Source organism: Lacerta agilis, chromosome 5 (assembly GCF_009819535.1).
Source record: "Lacerta agilis isolate rLacAgi1 chromosome 5, rLacAgi1.pri, whole genome shotgun sequence".
Taxonomy (NCBI): domain Eukaryota; kingdom Metazoa; phylum Chordata; class Lepidosauria; order Squamata; family Lacertidae; genus Lacerta; species Lacerta agilis.
The window spans coordinates 147,830-170,204 of record NC_046316.1 but is presented as its reverse complement, the minus strand read 5'-3'; the positions used below and the strand labels follow the sequence as shown (position 1 = coordinate 170,204).

General features: G+C 48.5%; 1 protein-coding gene across 1 annotated transcript; it reads right to left on the bottom strand.

Moving 5' to 3' along the window:
• Nucleotides 1-247: 247 nt before the first annotated feature.
• Nucleotides 248-19,727, bottom strand: LOC117046219 (uncharacterized protein K02A2.6-like; the record flags this gene model as incomplete). The annotated part of the gene is made up of 6 exons (XM_033148018.1): nt 19,605-19,727; nt 18,231-18,361; nt 6,881-7,582; nt 1,975-2,137; nt 383-1,588; nt 248-280 (listed from the first exon to the last, which is right to left on the bottom strand). Coding segments are annotated over exons 1-6 (2,358 nt in total), but the record flags the coding sequence as incomplete, so codon positions are not given.
• Nucleotides 19,728-22,375: the final 2,648 nt, after the last annotated feature.

Here is a 22,375-nt window from a genome sequence, read left to right as displayed (position 1 = left end):
CCTCTGACCTGTCCTCCTCCTGGTTTTCTCCTGGGAATCGTCGCCGTAGCTGGTCGCAGTGGCGGTGCCAGCATTGCCCCCCCTCTGTTAGCACCACGTATGACACGGGGCCAGTCACCCTGGTGACTGTGGCGGGTACCCATGCCGGGCCTGCCCCAAAAATCTTTGCATACACTGGATCCTGGGCCACAAAAGTCCGGGGGTTCCTGCCTTCACCCACCACTACCTCATCCTGAGCTCTGTCAGGGTGGAGGCGGTCCAGTCTGATTGCGAGGCGCCGGCCCATTAGTAGTTCCGCGGGGCTCCGGCCAGTCGTTGAGCTAGGGGTGCTGTGCTGTGCTAGAAGGAATGTGGCAAGGCGGTACTCCCAGTCCCCTTGCGTCATGCGGCGTAGGGTGTCCTTGGTGGTCCGCACCATGCGCTCTGCTTGGCCATTGGTGGCAGGGTGGAATGGTGCTGAGCAGATGTGGCGGATGGCATTCTGCGCTGTGAAGGTCTGGAATTCTTCTGACGTAAATGCGGTTCCATTGTCTGAGACGAGAGTGTCAGGGAGTCCATGGGTTGCAAACAGCCTGCGTAGTACCCGGATGGCTGCAGACGTAGAAGCGGATGGTACCAGTGCGACTTCCAGCCATTTGGTGTAGGAGTCCACCACTATGACGAATGTTTTCCCCTGGAAGGGGCACGCGAAGTCCATGTGCAGGTGTGACCATGGTGCTCGGGCAGACTCCCAGGACTGCACCGGGGACCTTGGGGGATCTGGGCGGGATTCTTGGCAGGCCTGGCAGTGTTTGACCCAGGTCTCTATCTCTCCGTCAATTCCTGGCCACCATACATAACTCCTGGCGAGGGCCTTCATTCTCACTACCCCTGGGTGTGTCTCGTGTAGGGCTATAAGGACCCTTTTGCGAAGGGGCTCAGGAACGACGACCCTGCTTCCCCATAACAGGCACCCCTTGTGGGCCGACAGTTCGTGTTTACGGGTTCTGTAGCCAGCAAATTCTGGCCCGGGGCTGCTGCTGGGCCATCCCCTCCACACCCAGTCCAGGACCCGGGAGATGACCCTATCTTTCTTGGAATGGTGTGCAACTTCTTGTGCCTGAATAGGGCGGTCGGGAAGCAGCTCCAGGCTCATAACCTCTTGTGCGGGTGCTGGGTCGGGGCCTGTTTCTGGTAGTGGTAGCCTGCTGAGGGCGTCTGCGTGGCCCATCGCCTTTCCAGGGCAGTGAATCAGTGCATACTGGTAGCCGGCAAGGAAAATTGACCACCTGAGAACGCGAGGAGACAGCACTTGGGGGGTCTGCTTTTCGGGGGCAAACAAACCAAGCAACGGCTTGTGATCAGTCACCACGGTAAAGGGCCGCCCGTACAGGAAATCATGGAATTTTTTTACTCCCTTCACGATTGCCAGGCCTTCCTTGTCGATTTGCGAGTAGTTCCGCTCGGCTGCGGTGAGTGTCTGGGAAAAGTATGCCACTGGCACCTCTCTTCCATCTGGGAGTTGGTGTCCAAGGACAGCGCCGATGCCGTAGGGTGAGGCGTCGCATGCTAGCACCACCGGCAGCCTCTCATCGAAGTGTGCCAAGACAGAGTTTCAGACAAGCAAGTCCTTGACTGCCTGGAATGCGGCCTCCTGGCACTGGCCCCACACCCAAGGGGCCCGCTTGTCTAGGAGTCTGTGTAGGGGCTCTGCTACTGCTGCCTTATGGGGAAGGAAGGCATGGTAAAAGTTCAATAGCCCCAAGAAGGCCTGAAGTTCAGTCTTGCCCTTGGGCGCTGGGGCATCACAAATGCATGCAATAGAGTTTTGCCCTTGTTAAGTAGATGTAGAACTTGGGATTTCCAGCTCAGGTTGTATTGGAAAACAATCCCTAGATATTGGAACTTAAAAACTTGATCTATTTTTACTCCACCAAGCTTCCACTGAAAAAGTTTCCGACTTCTAGAGAAGACTACCTTGTCCCCAGTCGGGTGGACCCCTTCTGCATCCACCATAAATCCCAGAAAGTCCACCTGAGGCACTCCTAGTAGACACTTTTCCCGCTTCACCTTGAGACCCGCCGTCTGGAAACGGTGCAGAACGGTGCGAAGGCGGTCCTCAAACTCCTCTGCCGTGGGCCCGGCAATCAACACATCAAATTTCAAATTTCAAATTTTATTGCGGCTATAAGCCCATAAAAACATAAAATATGTAATATATGACATAAAGTTACAGCAAACCATAGACCCTGGAGTCATAGGGAAACAAACCACAGCACAAATACAAGTTTTAAAATTGCAACCAGGGAGCAGAAAACAAAGAAATTAGTGGTCGTGTAGTTGGCCACAGCGCCTTTTTTGAGATATGACAGAGTTTAGAAACCTTGCCACCTGCAAGGTTGTATATGGGTCATTGTCTTGCAGGAGTAAGGCAAGGTGTGACTCAGCTGGTGCACCTGTAAGTTTCTGAGTTATTGGTCTTAGTAATTTTGCCCGAGCCTCACTATGCAGGGAACAGATAAAGATTATATGGTGGAGAGATTCCGTTGACTTTTTGTCACAATCACAGAAGGCGGAAACTAGGCCCTTGGAAAATCTATGTCTCAGGACATTAGAAGGAAAAACATTAAACCTCGCTTTGGTGAAAGCGAATCGGTGCCCAGCAGTGGAGAGGGAGGATAGGTATAGAGGGACATGATGTATTGGAGTAACACCAAAATTCCGAGGCGAGCAGACACCCCCACCCAGCATATGATTACGCTGCAGCTCCATATCGTCCAGTCTTTGTTTGATTAATCTTTTTGCCGAAGCAGGGTCTAAATTAAGCGAATCTGATGGAGAGATTCCAAAAGACAGAAGTTTGGCGTGGATTTTCCCAGTCCAAGGGTTTGCAAATTCGTCACGCCAAAGACATTGGACGAGATAATGGCTGGGTAATCTATGCCAAAGAGTTAACCAGTAGGTGAATATTCGTTTCCATAAGAGAGTCTCTAGTGAAGGAATCTTCAATTCTAGTCGTATAGCTGCATTACTAACACACGTAGGGAGTTTTAAAAGCCGGCGAAGAAACTGATTTTGCAGCACCTCCAGCGGGGCCGGATTTACCAGAGCTGCCCAAAGCGGAGCAGCATAAGTAAGAGTGGTAATAACTTTTGCGTTGTACACCTTTAAAGCCGAGGGCACGTGTAGGGCTCCGTCTGAGAAAAAGAACTGGAGAAGTGCATGCAATAGAGTTTTGCCCTTGTTAAGTAGATGTAGAACTTGGGATTTCCAGCTCAGGTTGTATTGGAAAACAATCCCTAGATATTGGAACTTAAAAACTTGATCTATTTTTACTCCACCAAGCTTCCACTGAAAAAGTTTCCGACTTCTAGAGAAGACTACAACTTTTGATTTTGAGTGGTTGATGGACAATTGGTTAGATTGACAGTAAGCAGTAAAGATCTTTAACGCCCTACATAGCCCAACCCTTGAGTAAGAAAGGATCACCGCATCATCTGCGTATAAAAGCAGCGGACAACGGTAGTTTGCGATGCGGGGGGCGTGAATGTAAGCGTGCGACTCGTTTAGAGGCTCTCTCATATCACTGACAAACAGGTTGAAAAGGTAAGGTGCTAATATACAACCTTGTCGAACTCCTTTATTTATCGGGACCGCATTTGTAAGGTCACCAGCGGGGGTAAGTCTAATTCTGGCAGAGGATCCACCATGCAGTTGGATCATGAGCCAAAGGAGCCTTTTATCAATGCCCCACCTCACCAATTTCTCCCATAGAATGGTTCTGGGGATGCTGTCGAAGGCTGCCTTCAGGTCTATGAAGGCAGCGCATAAATGTCCTCGACTGGGGAAGGAGTATTTCCTTGCAAGGTGATAAAGGATTATGGCATGATCTATGGTGGAGCGATTGGGTCTAAAGCCCGCTTGTTCATGGCCAATCAGGTTGGATTCTTCTGCCCATTGAGACAGTTTAGACAGCAACAAGCGGGCATAAATTTTCCCTATAGTCGAAAGGAGGCTGATACTACGGTAGTTCCCTGGATCAGCAGGAGAACCTTTTTTATAGATTGGTATAATAATGGCTTCCTTCCATGTCTTGGGAATACAGCCAGTAGCATTAATGGCATCAAAGGTTTTGGCCAGGATTCCTGACCACCACTCAGGATGTGATTTAATGGCCTCTGCAGGAACCAGGTCAGGGCCGGGGGCCTTACCCACTTTCAATTGGGATATTAGGACTGATATTTCGCCTGGATCTGTGGGCGGCCATCTGGGTAGGTGTTCGAACAAGTGCTCCAGATGAGGAACCGGAGCTTCTGCCTGTGAGAAACATTTCCTAAGGAACTGTTCCCAAGTAGGGGCCGGGATAACAGTCAAGGGATATTTCCTAGCTCTACTGTTAATTAGTGACCAGAATTCATTAGCTCTGCGGGATTTGGAAGCTAAGATCAAGGCTTGCCAACGGGTAGACTGCCACTCCCGTTTTGCCATTTTCAGAGCCTGTTTATAGGCTAATTTGGCTTGAAAGTATATAGATGGTAAGCTGGAAGCGCCTGAGTTTTTATACTCATTGTATATTGAGCGCAGTTGGAGTTTGGCTTGTTTACATACAGAGTTATACCAGGGAGCTCCTGAGTTATATTGGGCTCGTGTAACTGTTTGAGAAGGCGATGTAAAAAAAGCAGTAAAGTTTGCTGTAAGGTGGCTAAAGAGATTCAGAACTGCACTGGGTTCACATGAGTCGGAAATTGAAACAATTGGATGAGCTTGGATTTCTTTCTGAAAAAAATCTTTATACTTTAGGGCAAGAACCTCTGACCATTTAATCCCTCTTAATTTAGATGCTGCATTAATTTCCATGAGGGGGAAGTGTCTATGATCAACCCATTGCCAAACCAGAGAAAGTGTGGCCGTTAGGGGAAGGTGGTCACTAACTTGCACATTATCGACCTTAAAGGAAAGGACACTCTTAGCTAAATCCCTGGAAACCAACAGGTAGTCAAGGACGCTATTAGATTTAGTGCCAAGATGAGTAAACTCCCCCGGTATATCAGGGGGGTATCTACCATTCAAAAAAACTAAATTCAGGCGGATGGCCATTAGATAGAAGATAACTCCTGCCTCATTTACTCTGGAATCCTTAGAGATTCTTGTTGCAACATGCTCCCATTCGTAGTTGTCAGAACAGGGGGTAACCCACCATTTGGTTTTAGTCAATGAGTCCCAATTGGCAGCGGTACGGGCATTAAAGTCTCCCCCAATTATAGAAGGGATATTTGGGCATTTAATGTAACAAGAAAGAAGATGGTCTTCTAAGGAGTCCCATCTAGACAGGGGCGTCGCTAGGGGGGGCGCTGGGGGCGGTACGCCCCCGGGCGACAGGGGCCACAAGCGGCGGGTGGGGGCGACAAGCGGCGGGTGGGGGCGACAAGCGGCGCCCCTCCCGCCACTCCCCAGGCAACGCCGGTCACCCCGGGAGCAGCAGCGCTGCACGGATGGGGTGCTCCCTCGGCCGTGCGCTGTTGCTCCTGGGGCGACCGGAGCGAGCGGCGGCGCATGGGGGTGACAAGCGGCAGCCCCTCCCGCCATTCCCAAGCGCTGCCGCTCCCTCCGTCACCCCAGGAGCAACAGCGCACGGCCGAGGGAGCACCCCGTCCGTGCAGCGCTGCTGCTCCCGGGGTGACCGGCAGCGTGGGGAGTGGCAGGAGGGGCCGGCGCTTGTCAGCCCCACGCGCTGCCGCTGGCTCCGTCCCCCCCGGGAGCAGCAGCGCACGGTGTGTGCGGTGCTGCTGCTCCTGGGGCAACGGAGCGAACGGCGGCACGTGGGGGTGGCAGGAGGCAGCCCCTCCCACCATTCCCACGCGCTGCCGCTCCCTCCGTCACCCTGGGAGCGGCAGCGCACGGCCCGACGACGGAGTGCGCCTGCGCGCGCAGGCGCACTCTGTCATCGGATCGCCGCTTCCACAGCCTCCTTTTGAGCCGGAGAGCTTAAAAGCGAGCTCTTCGGCTTAAAAGAGGGCTGCAGAAGCGGCGCCGGCACCCCCGGAAACGCCCTGGGGGCGGAGCGTCATGACGTCACAATGTGATGTCACGACGCCCCGCCCCCGGGGCGTTTCCTTTGCCGCCCCGGGTACCGCGGAGCCTTACTCCGCCACTGCATCTAGAGCAAAGTTCAGGGCGCCGCCCTCCTGGGGGGAAGGTAGACATTGGATATTAAAAGTGAGATCTTTTCCCCCGTTATCAGCCCAGAAAGAACATAAGGGGGGCAAGCCTGCACAAAAGAGAGTTTGGTATGTAGCTTGAGTGAAACACCAATTACGAGACCACCTTTGGGGCGACCACCTTTCAAGGAGGGGCTAGCACGGAGTGTTAGGAGGTCGAAACCATTTATAACAATTTCCTCCTCCTCCCAGGTTTCTTGTAATAGGATTATGTGAAACAAGTTAATGTATGCCAAAAATTCGGGGTCAGATTTTTTCCCACGCCAACCGGCAATGTTCCAACAAAGAACCAATAGCGGACAGTTTCTATGCTCACCAGTTGACTGTCATTTAGGGGGAAAGGTAGTGTCCTTAGGAGGCTGAGAGGACCCCGCGAAGAAATCAGTTATTTTACTTTGTAGGAGTGGCTCAAGTGGGGGCCGCACTGGCATAGAGTTCAAGGAGGGATAGACAGGCTGACGCAGCTGGACATTCCCTCTATTGGGTGGAGTTTCTAATACAGACAGGTCACACGCCTCCATGGTGTTAGGGGACGATGTGTGGAGGGCCTCCAAGTAGAGCCGTCGGTCTTTAAGGGATTGTATATCAGTTCTCGCAGGGACGGCAGAGGCAGGCCCCCTAGTAGGCCAACCAGATGAGGTTGAGATGATCTGGTTTATATGTCCTGCAGGATCTTCACATCATCGAAGAAGGGGGTGACGCCCGGAATCCCTTTAAGCAGCGAGTCCATTAGATTCTGGAATATGCCTGGTGCCACGCTGACACCGAATTGCAGCCGCTTTACCTTGAACGCTCCCCTGTGCATCACAATTGTCTGTGCCTCTGCTGTGGCTTCATCTACTGGCAGCTGTTGATAGGCTTGGGCCAAGTCCAGCTTGCCAAAAATTTTTGACCCAGCCAGGGTGGCGAGGACATGGCTGACCACTGGCACTGGGTATGCGTGGGCCATGAGGGCCTTGTTTATGGTACATTTGTAGTCTGCGCAGATGCGGACCGAACCATTAGGCTTGACAGTTGTGACGATCGGGGTTTCCCAGGTGGCATTAGGCACAGGCTCCAGCACTCCTTGCTCCACGAGCCGGTCCAATTCCTCGTCTATACGGGGTTTCAGGGCGAACGGGACCCGGCGGGCCTTGAGCCTGATAGGTCGTACTGCGGGGTCCAGCTGTAGGGCAATAGGGGGGCCCGTATACTGTCCCAATTTCCCATCGAAAACCGCCGGAAACTCCTTGCATATGGCGTCCACATCCACTTGTAAGCTAGTGTGGTTCACCCCGGTGACGGCTAGCCCCAGTGGTCCAAACCATGCCAATCCCAGTAAGCTAACGTAGGAGCCCTTGACCACGAGCAAGTCCAGTTGCCACGTCCACCCTCGATATTGCACCCTGAAGGTCCCCACCCCCATTGTGGGGACCTTACGTTTCTGGAAGTCCCGGAGGGTGAATGGGGCTGGCCTGAGTTTGGGACCCCCACTAGGGCACAGTTTCCTTAAAGTCCGTGCCGAGATTATGGATAGGGTTGAACCTGTGTCCAGCTCCATGCGGCACGGGGCCCCCTCTATCTGTACCTCTACATAAATTTTCTCTATGTTGGGGTGGGGCAACTGGTATACCTGGTAGTCCGTGGTCTCCGTCGAGTTGCCTTGGTGCGTTGGGCCCCGGGACCTGGGGCTCTTGGGGCGGTCATCTGATGCCTGGCGTCGGATGGGCCGAGCCCGACACACCCGGGCGATGTGGCCTGATTTTCTGCACTGCCTGCACTCGGCATTGCGGAAACGGCAGGTCCTCCTCTCGTGATTCTCCCCGCAGCTTGCGCAGTTCCCTCCTTCTGGTCGAGGCAGCTGTGGTGTGTGCACGGCTTGAGTGCGCTGCTGTACTCTGTGCACCTCCTCCCTGTCTGATCCTGAATCGTCGATGAGGTCCTCCTGGTGGACCCTTGGTTGGGACGGCACGCTCGGCCGTGCCTCCTGCATCGACCTCTCGGCGGCTTCTGTTGCCAGGGCCTCCTCCAGAGCGACCTGGAACGTTAGGTCCTTCTTGGCATAGAGGCGTCGTTGCAGCTTCTTGTCCCTCAGGCCACCGACGAGGTGGTCACGCAGCATGTTCTCCAACTCTGAGAAGTTGCAGAACCGAGCGGCTTGGCGGAGGGAGGTCACAAACCCCGTTATGGTTTCCCCAGGGGCTTGCCGCTTTGCATAGAAGGCATTTCGACGAGCCACCACCGAGGGCTGTGGCGAGAAGTGCCCCTTCAGCCGTTCCATTACTGTTTTGTAAGGGACAGTAGCGACATCATCAGGCGCAAGGAGAGCCCAGGCGATTTCGAATGTCTCCTCTCCGCAGACGCTGAAGAATATCGCCCTCTTCTTGGCATCGTTGGTGACCCCTTTAGCTTCTAGAAGAAAGGTGAAACGGGTGGCGTATCCTTCCCAGTCTCCTGATGCTGGGTTGAACGACGAGAAGCTGCTGTCCGTTGCCATCTTGAGTTCCTTGGGACCCGGAGCTGAAGCCTGGATACACGGTGCGAGGCAGCTGTGCGGCAGGTGGCGTTGCTGCGGTGCTGTGTGTGGCAGTCAGCTCAGCGGGATCCCACCTTCGTCGCCAGTGAAAGATACTCGGAGTCGAGTGTGAATTTCATGCTCTTTATTCAGCTCATAGTAGTGAGGAATGCCGCTCCCCTAAAATGTTTGCTTTATATACACTATTTACACAATGGGCCCCACGTGATTGGCTAATTCCGGGATACTCCTGTATGCCAATCGGAATGCGGATTCACTTCCACCTGGAGCTGGATTGGGTGGCTCCTGCAGACCAATCAGACTGCTGCAATCTCAATCCTATTGTTCTGGGACCAGTCAGACTGCTGCAATCTCAATCCTATTGTTCTGGGACCAGTCAGACTGCTGCAATCTCAATCCTATTGTTCTGGGACCAGTCAGACTGCTGCAATCTCAATCCTATTGTTCTAGGACCAATCAGCCTGCTGCAGTTTGGATCCTATTCAACTCAGTACATAACAGATATCAAAATCAACTTTCAATTAGAGGTAACCTTATTAGCAACAGCTAATTACAATGGAGGAATGAAAGAGGAAAAATAGGGTGGATAACGTATCTGATATGCAGCAAAAACAAGGTATATTCAGACCTTTAAAAGTTCTCCTTCATCCTGCTATGTTTTCTTTTCAAGTTTATTCATGATAACATATTCTGTAATATCTGATCAAAGAAAGGTAGACCCTAAAGCATTGTCAATGATGTAAGCAACCTCTTTAAAATCTATGCTGTCTTCTGTTTTGGCAGGAGAGTTTCTTTCATCAAAATTTGTTGTCTTTTCCACAATTGCACTTACCCCCCCCCCAAGTGTGAATTTGAAGATCCCTCCATTGATCTATCATAAAACTGTAGAGTTGGAAGGGACTTCGAGGGTCAATTACCACTGTTGTATCTGTTCAGTGTGGTGACACCAAGTAAAGGACTGGGGAACTTTCAAATACTTTGCTGATAGATTACATTTCTTCTGACTTGGGTTCTATGTTAATTACAGATGTTGTTGTGGCTTCTATTTACAATACCCTTCTTTTTGTGAAGTCAAAAGACAAGGGCAGAATACTTGGGAAATGACAGAATACTTGGAAAGGTATCATAGGAGGGGAAAGCCAATTGGGTAATTAATGCCTCTCTTGAGATGGTTGTTGTGCCTTGCCCTGGGCCACTGCTGAAGATACCATCACTAGAGTCTGAAAATTGTAACAAATATCAGCTCAACTCAGACTTTTTATTTTTTGTAAAATAGTTCAGCCAGTAGTAGCATTCCAGATCCAGGTGTTCCTGGATGAAACCAATTATCTGCAAGCTTTCAATCTGGTTCCCAGACTTGTTTGGGTACAAAAGCTGCTATCTAGTTCAGCAAGCCTTTCCTGTGGGCCTGCCAGTTGCACCCACTCCAATTTTCTGGCAGCAGCAGCATCAGCAGCACCATCACTGGGTCAACATGTGAAGAGCCATAGGAGAATTGGAGATATTTTCATCCCCATGATGGCGCTAGCACTTGGGAGGGAGGGAAATCGGTGAGGAAGGAGTGGATATCTTCTCCAACTCCATTAAAATTTTCAGCCAAAGGTGAAAAAAATGCTCAGGTAGTATGCCAGACTCAATTTTATATCCCCAATTCTCTCTAGAAGGCTTCATCTCTAGATGTTTCCACTTGACAAGGCGAAGGGCAGTGGCTTAAATTGACACAAATTTAGTAAATTAACACAGCAACCCAAATAGCCCTGGAGAAGGGGCAAAAACATATGCACTTGTGTGCCTGTGCAGATTAGATTCTATAATCTGGATCTGTTCATGAATCCAAGTTTCCCAGCCTGCCTCATTAGCATACCCTTCAACTGTCCTGATTAAATTGGGATATCCTGTTTTGGGCACTGTGATCTTGTGCGGGTCATGTGATTCACATGGGGGCACCCCCCGGAAGACAAGTGTCCCTGTTTCCTGCTGCAACAGGTTGGAGGGTATGCATTAGTTATCCAGTAAACTGGCAAATTAGTATGTGCTAAGAATATGCTAAGAAGAACCATGAGATGCCAAGTACTACTTCAGTTTGTTTTGCTTGGATGAATACATCTGAATAGTCCATCAAAATGGAAAATTAAGTGTGATGTGAAATCAAATGGAAAGTCTGTTCAGGCTGTTGCTTGCTTACAGATCTTTGGAGCTTTCTGAATAGTAGCATGAGATCTAATGCAGAACCAACAGGGTTTTGTTCATTCTACATGCAAGTAGTGTCATTAGCAGAAAACTGTGTGTTGAGCCTCCTGAAAACCAGAAATACTCCTGGCAATTCAGTAACTCAATACTACTGGCCCTTTCCATAATAGGCTTGTGTTAGGGGGTGGCGCTGTGGGGACCATCATCGGCTGTGGTGAGCTCCCTTCCAAGGCCTTTTCCAGTTGGCCTAGGGGGCGGGGCCCAAACCTCACACTCTCAGCCATAAAAATGACACTCTAGTGCTTAGAGAGTGGGGCTGGAAAATGTCCTTGAACTGCCAATGGCATTTCAATTTTTCCCCTCCTCTTTTTTTTCTTTTTGTGTTGTTGGGTGGGGTGGATATTTCATTGGGGATTAATTTTAATATAATTGTTCTGCTTTTGTTTTTTATTTTATTGGTTGTTATATAGTTTGTAGTTTGTTTTAAGGGGTGGGATCAGGGCTGCCTGGGAGTGGGCCCCAGCCAACAGAATGGCTGGGGCAAGTTCCACAGGGGGGATGCACTGGGACACCCGATCTCAGTGATCACGGGCAGGAGGAGGAGCCACACTAAGACCAGACCATGTCATTACCGAGGAGGCAGGTTTAGTCGTTGTTTGAGGACTATCCCTGCCTCCGGGTTTGGCCCTGACCGGATGGGTACTGGAATCAGCAAGGGATACCCACATGACCTGAAAGTGTTGCTGTGTAATGCCAGGTCAATGATGAACAAAACAACTGCCATCCATGACCTGGTTGTGCATGGAGGATTTGACCTGGCATGTGTGACAGAGACTTGGTTGGATGAGGCAGATGGGCCAGTCCTTGCCACTGCTTGCCCACCAGGTTTCTCTTACGCACAGCAACCCAGGCCATCTGGGCGGGGAGGGGGGGTTGCAGTGATTTTTAGGAAGTCATTAGTTAGCACCAGGCGTCCTATTGGAAAGACCGAGTTTTCTGAGTGCATGTTCTGGAAGTTGGGCAATAGGGGGGCAGTACAGGATTCCTTTTGGTGTACCAACCTCCCCACTGCACCAAGGATTCCCTGCCCAAGCTGCTTCAGGTCGTGGCGGATATGCTTAGTTTGGTTGTCTTAGGAGATTTTAACATCCATGCCGACACGACCTTACAAGGGGCCGCTCGGGACTTCATGGAAAGCATGGCCTCCATGGGGCTGTCCCTGAATAAGTCTGGTCCAACTCAAAGCCACGGACATGCCTTAGACCTGGTGTTTACCTCTATGGATGTTGGTGATCTGACACTAAGTAAAAGCGAAACAAAAGAAGTGCCATGGTCAGATCACTTCCTGGTACAACTAGACTTCTCCGCGACCCTTCCCCTCTGCTGGGAGGTGGGACCAATTCAGATGGTCCGCCCCCGCTACTTAATGGATCCAGTTGGCTTCCAGAGAGTGGTAGGGGATGTATTATCCCATGTTAATGGCCTTTCAGCTGATTCCCTGGTGGCCCGGTGGAATGTGGAGTTAACCAGGGCTATTGACTGTCTGGCTCTGAAGTGCCCTCTCCAATTGCATGGAGCCTGGACAGCCCCGTGGTTTCCCTGGAGCTGAGGGCGATGAAACAGTCGCTGAGACGGCTAGAGCGCCGGTGGCGGAAAACACATTCTGAATCAGACCGGACACAGGCTAGAGCTCAACTTTGAGCCTACCAAGTGGCAGTGGCGACGGCGAAGAGGACCTTCTTCACCGTTTCTATTGCATCTGCAGAAAAGAGCAGCAGGAGACTCTTCCAGGTGGTTCACAATTTATCAGAACCACCTTCGTCATCGGGGCCTGGTAGGGACCCCAAGATCTCCTCCAATGCTTTCACAAAGTTTTTTGCAGATAAAGTCGCTCAGATTCGGAAGGAGGTAGACTCCACTGTGGGAGCAGGACCGGAGCGGGAGAGTGCTAGAGCCCTGTCTAGTCATGTTTCATGGGATCAATTTCAATCTGTTACCTCCGAGGATGTGGACAGGCTGCTTGGACGAGCGAAACCGACCACCTGTCTCCTTGATCCTTGTCCATCCTGGCTAATAAAAGCAAGCCGGGAACGGCTGGGCGATGGGCTTCGCGGGGTGGTGAATGCTTCCCTCTGCGAGGGAGTCTTCCCAGACCCGCTGAAAGAGGCGGTCATTAAACCACTTCTTAAAAAAACATCTTTAGACCCGGCCAATATGGCCAACTATTGCCCAGTCTGAAATCTACCATTCCTGGGCAAGGTGATTGAGCAGGTGGTTGCTGAACAACTGCAAGCACGCCTGGAGGATGCGGACCATTTGGATCCCTTCCAATCGGGATTCAGGCCTCATCATGGGACTGAAACTGCCTTGGTCGCGCTGGTCGATGATCTCCGGCGGGCTAGGGACAAATGTGAGAGCTGTTTCCTAGTTCTGCTGGATCTCTCAGCGGCCTTTGACACCATTGACCATAACATCCTTCTGGACCGTCTAGAGGAGTTGGGAGCTGGGGGCACTGTTATACAGTGGTTCCGCTCCTTCCTCCTGGGCCGTGTTCAGAAAGTGATGGTGGGGGGATGAGTGTTCAGACCCCTGGGCTCTCACCTGTGGGGTGACTCAGGGTTCCGTCCTCTCCCCCATGCTTTTTAATATCTATATTAAGCCACTGGGAGAGATCATCAGGGGGTTTGGGCTGGGTGTCCATCAGTATGCGGATGATACCCAGCTCTACTTCTCTTTCAAATCAGAACCAGTGAAGGCGGTGAAGGTCCTGTGTGAGTGCCTGGAGGTGGTTGGAGGATGGATGACGGCTAACAGATTGAGGTTGAATCCTGACAAGACAGAAGTACTGTTCTTGGGGGACAGGGTGCGAGCGGGTGTGGGGTCCTGAATGGGGTAACTGTGCCCCTGAAGGACAAGGTACGCAGCCTGGGAGTCATTTTGGACTCACAGCTGTCCATGGAGGCACAGGTTAATTCTGTGTCCAGGGCGGCTGACTACCAGCTCCATCTGGTATGCAGGCTGAGACCCTACCCTACAGACTGTCTCGCCAGAGTGGTGCCTGCTCTAGTTATCTCCCGCTTGGACTACTGCAATGCGCTCTACATGGGGCTACCTTTGAAGGTGACCTGGAAACTGCAATTAATCCAGAATGCGGCAGCTAGACTGGTGACTGGGAGTTGCCGCCGGGACCATATAACACCGGTCCTGAGAGAGCTACATTGGCTCCCAGTACGTTTCCGAGCACAATTCAAAGTGTTGGTGCTGCCAAGGCCTACAAGAGACCCAACATGCCTGCAAATTGGCCGAAATATGCTGATATATTAGAACAAAGTTGGCATCTGGGTTTATTATTAGAGCAAAGTTGGCATCTGGGTTTATTGCAGGCTCTGGTACCAGTGTCCATGTTGAGTCCTGTTTTTGTATTATTGTGGGTGAGGAGCTGTTTGAGATTGGGTGGCTGTTTGTATGCGATGAAGGGTCTTCCTCCCAGAGCTTGAGAAAGAGAACTGTCATTGTCTAGGAGAGGTTGTAGATCTCTGATGATGCATTGTACTGTTTTAACTTGGGAGCTGTATGTGATGACTAGTGTTGTTCTGTTATTTTCTTTTTTGGGTCTGTCTTGCAGCAAGTTCTCTCTGGGTATCAGTCTGGCTCTGTCGATCTGTTGTTTAACTTCATCAGGTGAATATTTTAGTTCTAAAAAGGTTTGCTGTAGATCTCTTAGGTGAGAGTCTCTGTCTGTAGAGTTGGAACAGATGCGGCTGTAACGTAGGGCCTGGCTATATACAATGGATTGTTTGGTATGTTTGGGATGGTAGCTAGAAGCATGTAGATATGTTTGTCGGTCAGTTGGTTTACGGTATAAGGTGGTGTCTATGTGTCCATCCTGTATTTTTAAAGTAGTGTCCAAAAAGTGTATTTCTTGCATAGATTGGTTCATAGTTAGGTTGATGGTGGGGTGAAAGTCATTGAATGTCTTGTGGAAGGTGTCCAGGGTCTGTTGACCATGTGTCCAGATAATAAAAATATCGTCAATGTAACGCAGGTACAAGAGAGGTTTGAGTGGGTAGGAGTTTAGGAAACGTTGTTCTAAATCTGCCATGAAGATGTTGGCATACTGTGGGGCCATGCGGGTGCCCATTGCTGTGCCGCTGATCTGAAGGAACAGATCCTCACCAAATTTGAAGTTGTTGTGGGTAAGGACAAAATGACAGAGTTTCGTAGCAAAGTCCGCAGTGGTTTTATCTGAAATGGTGTTCCTTATAGCTTGTAAACCATCGTTGTGTGGGATGTTGGTATATAGAGATTCCACATCCATAGTGACTAGAATAGTATTGTTAGGAAGGTTATTCAAAGATTGTATTTTTCTCAGAAAATCTGTGGTGTCACGTACGTAGCTGGGAGCACTGATGGCATATGGTTTCAGAACAGAGTCCATATAACCGAAAACCCCCACTGTAATGGTGCCAATACCTGAGATGATGGGGCGTCCTGGATTTCCTGGTTTGTGTATTTTGGGTAGAAGATAGAAAGTTCCTGGTCGAGGTTCTGCTGGTGTGTTCATGAGGATCTGTTCTTGGATGTGTGGGGGTAGCTCCTTAACAATCTTGTTCAGTTCTTTTTTGTATTCTTCCATGGGGTCTGAGTCCAATTTTATGTAAAAGGTGGTATTGGAAAGTTGTCTGTGAGCCTCCTGGATGTAATCAGTTTTGTTCATGATGACGACAGCTCCACCCAGCTCCTGTAACTGGAAGGATGATTATTGTTTATAAAGATTAAGATTAGATGAGAAGGAAGATTTTACAATGTTATAAAGTTACTAAAGAACATTAGAAATGAATGCAGAAGAGAGGATGCGAGGAGGTCCCAAAACACTGGCTTCCTTGGCCAGTAATGTGAGATGAGCGCCGCAACCTCAGAGTCCGACACGGCTGGACCTAATGGTCAGGGGTCCCTTTACCTTTACTGTGCATTTTAATTGTGGGCGTTTATTTTACTGTTTTGGTGAAATTGTTTTCCTATCAATTTTAACTTCAGAATTTAACAATTTTAAATTCTGTAGTAGGATTTATACTTGTAAAGTACTTAGAAGCCACCTTGGCCATTTAGCAGCATATAAATAATGACAATCATTCATCTTGATTTTATTGTGAGAGATTATGTACAAGAAGTGTATTTACAGGTGTAAATAGCATAAAACAAACAAGCAAAACCCTTAACAGAATAGCTTGGATCCAGACTTAGCCATGTTTAAGAGTAGATCAATCAAGTCTCATTAAAGCCTATTAATTCACTGAGTCAACTCTTAAGTATGACTAAGGCTGGGAACCTAAATCCACCAACCTAGGAGTAAGCTCCACTGAATTCCATAGGACATGTTTCTGAGTAGACATGATTAGGATTATGCTGTAAATCTGGATCCAACCCACTAACTCTAGTCCAGACAGAGGGGTAAACCTCTTGAAAACAACATCATAGTCAGTAGGCAAAAACTGAGAGAATATATTGACTGCTTACTTCCCTAAACAAAGAAGCAGGAAGGACTGAGAAGACAGGGACGCTTGACTTGGAGGGGCAACAAATAACTGGGGGTGGATCATCATCAACAGCAGGATCTTATCAATACAACCATGTATTCACTGCAGGTTAGTTGGGCATCTGGACTTGACATTACTTTGAACCTCACAAATGCATCAGAGTCAAACATTCATTAATTGGCTCCTTGCTGTCAGCAATACTCGCCAAGAAAAGAGTATGCAGCATATTTCAAATACACATCTTCTCTTAGTGCTGGGGGTCTTTAGGCCTGTTTCACATCTTTATGTAGCCCAGATTGGAACCCTCAGCCTTCAGCTTCAGCAAAAAGTCGGCTGAAATTTACAGCAAGCCACAAAAAAGCTTTGTACCATAGACTTCCATTTATATTCTTTCCTCTTCCAAACTCTGCTTGGAATGGATGTAGCAATGAATCAGAGCTGGCTTAGCTTCCAGGCAATGTGAGTCAACATGGGCCTATCACAACAAAACAGCTGGAAGAAAAAAAATTGTGTATTATTTCAAAATGATGCAGCATGGCAAGAATACATTATCCTTCCTGAAGGGAGGAAGAATGAACCTCAGGCCTGGAAATAAAACTGATGATAATTGAAGTATTTGTGTGTTCGCGTATGTTCCTCTGGACACATGAGAATTCACTGGCATTTAATTGTTACAATTATAAACACAATGTGTATTTATAGCTATAATATAAAATTATATAATGATATAAATGGGGCAAAGAGATGGGAATGGAAGGGGGAAAGAAGCAGTAGAGTTTATTTCCTAACTCTCACATAGAGGTCAACACATTGTGTTCAGGCTTGGCAGCCAATAATTATTTCTTCTAGCTGTCTGGAATGTACTAAAAGTGCCCTTGAGAACATGCTGCATGCCTCTCCCTTTCCACTGAGAACCTCCCACACAGCTGTGAGGGAAATGGTTTTACATTGCAGTTGGCATAAGTCTGAATCCCTGTATAACTCTCTTTAGAAATTAAACAGTTTCCTCACCTCCCTCGTCAGTTTTCAATATAGCCAGGGCTGCCAACTGAGGGTTGTGCAAGGGGCACACATACACTGGGCCCCATGCCAGCAGGAGCCCCAGACTCTTAGCTTTCAATTTTATGCAAGAACGTATGAAGAGTCTACTGGATCAGGCCATTGGCCCATCTAGTTCAGCATTCTGTTCTCTCAGTGGCCCACCAGCTGCCTCTGGGAAACCTGCAAGCAGAACATGAGTACAAGAGCCCTCTCCTCTTCCTCTTCCTCTTCCTCTAAGGCCATCCAAGTTAGTGTCCATCACTGCCTCTTATGGAAGGGAGTCTATATATGTTTTGCTGAGAGTTCTGAATCTACACATACAGGCAACCCCCAATTTGTGCAGGGGTTGCGGTCCAGGTCATGTCCCCGCCCCATCGTGGTGTGTGTGTGCATGGTCATGCATCAATAGGATGCATAGAAATCAATTGTTGCCTGTATTTGTTGTTCGTTGCATGTTTGTATCTTGACTTTCCTCCCAAGAGCTCAAGGCTGTGTAAACTGTCTCCCCCTTCCCACTTCACAACAGCTCTCTTCGCGAATGCAACTAAAACATCCCCACGTTGGGCAAAATGTTTCTCCATTGCAGGGGGTTGGTCCTTGTGGTCTCTTCCAACTCTGAAGTTCTGTGACTTTTGCAAATTGTGCTCAAATTGATGATGCTTGTAATCTTACTTTGAATATCTCCAACTCTTCCAGGACCACTTCTCACTTCTCCTTGGCTATACTCAGAACTTTCAATACCTTTCCTACATCTGCATGCAAGCACCACAGTAGAAAATCAGAGGCCATTTTTGCTGCAAAAAGCTACTTTGTAGGAAGATCAAGCTGTTTCCTTGCGATGCTTTGTAGGCCTTTGCATTTTCAATGCTATATGTCTTCACCTGCACCTCAAAGTTAGAGGCCAGATAATATGGGAAGAGGTTTCCCTTTCATACTGCACGACTAAAGTGCCCTGTGCATGCTTCTTCTTTGGCGGTCACTCGTAGCCGAGTAAGATTGTCTTTAACATGCTTGCAGCCTTGGGCAGATCCTTTAGCACTTGTTCAGTTCAAAATGTGCCCACAATTTTTTATTTTTAAAAAAAAACCACTGGTTGCTCAGTAGGGTACTTAATTGCTTGCTTTAAGGTTGACTTTACCTTTGTATCTGTCTCTGTTTTTGTTGTTTTTACTGTAAAAAATAATAATGTACAGTATTTAAATTGTTGCAAGCGGCCCTGTTTTACAGGGGGGGGGTGTAATGTTTAATATAAGTCAATACATTAGAAGATCCACTGATTCTTTTCCCATCCTATATGTAAACACATCACTAAAGTTCTAGATTCAGGTAGGTAGGCATGTTGGTCGGACATAGTAGAAATATATTTTAAAAACTAAAAAAAAATGTCCATTAGCACCTTTGAGACCAACTAAGTTTGTTCTTGGTATGAGCTTTTGTGTGCATGCACACTTCTTCAGATACACTGAATCAGAAATCACCAGACCCCTATATATAGTGAGAGGGTGTAGAGGGGTATGTGGCGTTCACCCCAAAAGGTTCTCCAAGGGTTAACTTGGCAGGGAGGAGCTTGACCAATGGGAGCTCTCCAGGCAAATAGAGTGTGGAAGGATGGCAGTTAGAGAGGATAGAAAAGGCAGTTAGAGGTTAGAAGTCAGACAGTTGAGTTGAGTTAGGGAAGGATAGAGAGAGGGAGATAGAGCCTATGGTCAGAGCTAGAGCAGAGTGAATAATAAACAGGAGGCATTAGGGATAGTTATTGGAATACTAGGTAGAGAGTTGATATATACTTATCTGAATAACCATACAGTTATATTAAACGTTTTACCAAGTCAATTGAAACCATTACGCTTTGTACACACAATAAAGAAACTTATGTTTTATTTTACCAACATCTGAATCTGAAGTGAGTTATTCATTGCCAGAGTGAATACTGGCTGGTGGCAGCGGTTATACCATATGTCGTTGGGGCAGTTACCAATAGACCGTTAAACGTCCGGGGGTGCTGCTCAGGTCTGAGAGAGTGACCGCGACAGGGTATTACTCAGAAGGGTGGTGGGAATGGGGGATTGGCTGATAGGTGTGGAAAACCTGTTGACGACTGTTAGCGACTGCAGATGGTCTTACAGGAAAAAGCAAGGTATGAGTGTCGGCATCTGGGGGTTGAAAGGCCAGCTGGCTAGCCCCCAGCTGGATCGTCTCCTTCCAGCTGAGCTGCTGCGAAGATCCATCGACCTCTGGCTCCGACATAGATCAGTGACTCAAGCCTCCTAGACTTGAGCACACGATATTCAGCAGTGTAAACCGCACAAAAAGAAGAGGCTGAGGCTACATACTAAAACTATGGATTTATTTTACATAAATCAGGACAAAGAAACATGTTGTCTCTCCTTGCCGTCTTCTCAGAGAATCAAAACAAAAGCAATACACCGGAAGTTCCGCTTACACCAGCAAAGTGTGCTGGAATGTAAACAGACATGTGACATGCAACAATCCCATGTCTGCAACTAAAGGTGGAATGGAAACTCCCAACAATGAGATGGCCAAAAATCGCTTTATCACGTATAATGAGGTAAGAATCCAACGTCTCTATTCAGACCAGGTCTCTCCATGGTCTTAAGTTTGGTAATATAGAGAGCTGAAGGGCACTGTTGGCATTTGATAGCATACACAATGTTAGAAGATGAGCAATTAAATAGTCCTGAGATGGTATGTTTGATGTTGTTGGGTCCAGTGATGGTGTTGTCTGGGTGTATGTGGCAGCAAAGTTGGCATCTGGGTTTATTACAGGCTCTGGTACCAGTGTCCATGTTAAGTTTGCTTGCTGTATTATTGTGGGTGAGGAGGATTGGGTCTTCCTCCCAGAGCTTGGGAAAGAGAACTGTCATTGTCTAGGAGAGGTTGTAAATCTCTGAAGATGCGTTGAACTGTTTTAACTTGGGAGCTGTATGTGTGATTACTAGTGATGTTCTGTTATTTTCTCTTTTGGGTCTGTCTTGCAGCAAGTTCTCTCTGGGTATCGGTCTGGGTTTGTTGATTTGTTGTTTAACTTCAGGCAGATATTTTAGTTCCAAGAAGGTTTGCTGTAGATCTCTTAGGTGAGAATCCCTGCATGTAGAGTTGGAACAGATGCAGGTGTAACGTAGAGCAGTGGTCCTCAACCCCCGGGCCATGGACCGGTACCGGTCTGTGGATCAAATGGTACCGGGCCGCCCAAGGAACATTAAATTATTTCCATTTTATTTACTGTGGTGTATTTCTCTTGGGTTTGTGCGACTTTCCATGGATGAGAAGTTAACCGGGAGCTGAGAGATGTCACCTCAACCCGCACCAATACCGCACATGCGCAAAATTTCATAATATCGGGGCGGTTTTAGGTGATGTCTGGAGCTGGGTGGCTGCAAGCGCCAGTGGTGTTGTAGCTTTGGTAAAGAGAAGGTGTGTATTGCTCTTCTCTCTTCTCTCTGTTCACCAGTACTTTCTCATGTTTAACAGTGCTTGATGTATGTGTATATTGTGATTGCTCAAATTTAACCCACAAATTAGCAAAAATGAGTACGAAACAGACGTCGTTAGAAAGTTTCCTTGGGAAAAAGAAAAGGCCCAGTGAAGAGACAGAAGAAGAGCCTTCAACATCAAAGAAACATGTAACTTTTAACAGACAATACCATGAGTCCTACTTGAAATATGGATTTATTGGGACAGGTGATTCCCACACACCAAAACCGCTCTGCATAGTTTGCAGTGACCAGCTCTCTAATGAGGCAATGAAACCTTCAAAACTGCTTTGCCACTTGAACGCCAAGCACCCTGGATTAAAAGACAAGCCCCTGGAGTATTTTGAAAGAAAAAAACGGGAACACGAAGGACAGAAGAAATTTATGAGGGCGACCACATCAATAAAGGAGAATGCACTGAGAGCATCATATTTGGTGGCTAGCCATATTGCTAAGGCTAAAAAGCCATTCACTATCGGTGAAGAATTGATTTTGCCCTCTACTAAAGACATTTGCTGTGAACTTCTAGGAGAGGCTGCTGTGGAAAGATAGCACATGTGCCTTTGTCGGCTAGCACTGTGACTAGGCGCATTGAGGAAATAGCCGAAGACATTGAGACACAATTGTTGGAGAGGATTAATACACCACCGTGGTAAGCACTCCAGGTTGACAATCTACAGATATCGACAACAAGGCAATACTACTTGTTTATGTGTGATATCTATATCAGGAGGATGTGCATGAGGATTTGTTATGTGCACTATCTTTGCCAACCAACACCACAGCAGCAGAACTGTTCAAGTCACTGGATGGTTATATATCAGGACAACTAAAATGGTCCTTTTGCGTGGATCTGATCATTTGGGCTGCACCAGCCTATGCGTTCAGTGGCACCTCCTTCCTCCCTCCTCCTGGCATATCCCCGCCCTGCCTAGAGCCAAGAGGAAGGGGACTGGGCTTCGTTGGAGCCAGCAGCAGCAGCGTGATTGCTCAAGCAGCCGCCATTTTAAGTAGGCTCAATTCAGGCTTTGTTGCTGCCAGCCCCTCTCTGGAGCCCTTTCGCGCACTGCTCATCGTCCCACCACCACCAACCCCTGCTGCTCACAATACACAGGTAAACAGCCACCAGGGCTCGTCCAGTGCTGTGGAAAAGGGAGGGGAGAGTCGGTGGGTAGGGATGGCTTACCTGATTAGAATGTGTCTTTTATTTAAAATGCATCTCTGGGTTATTTGTGGGAATTTGTTCACCCCCCCCAAAAAAAAATATATAGCCCAGCCACCCACAAGGTCTGAAGGACAGTGGACCGGCCCCCCCTGCTGAAAAAATTTGCCGACCCCTGCTCTAGGAAGTACCAAGAGGACCCTTCTTCAGATGATGGCCTTACAGGTGAGGTGGCAGGG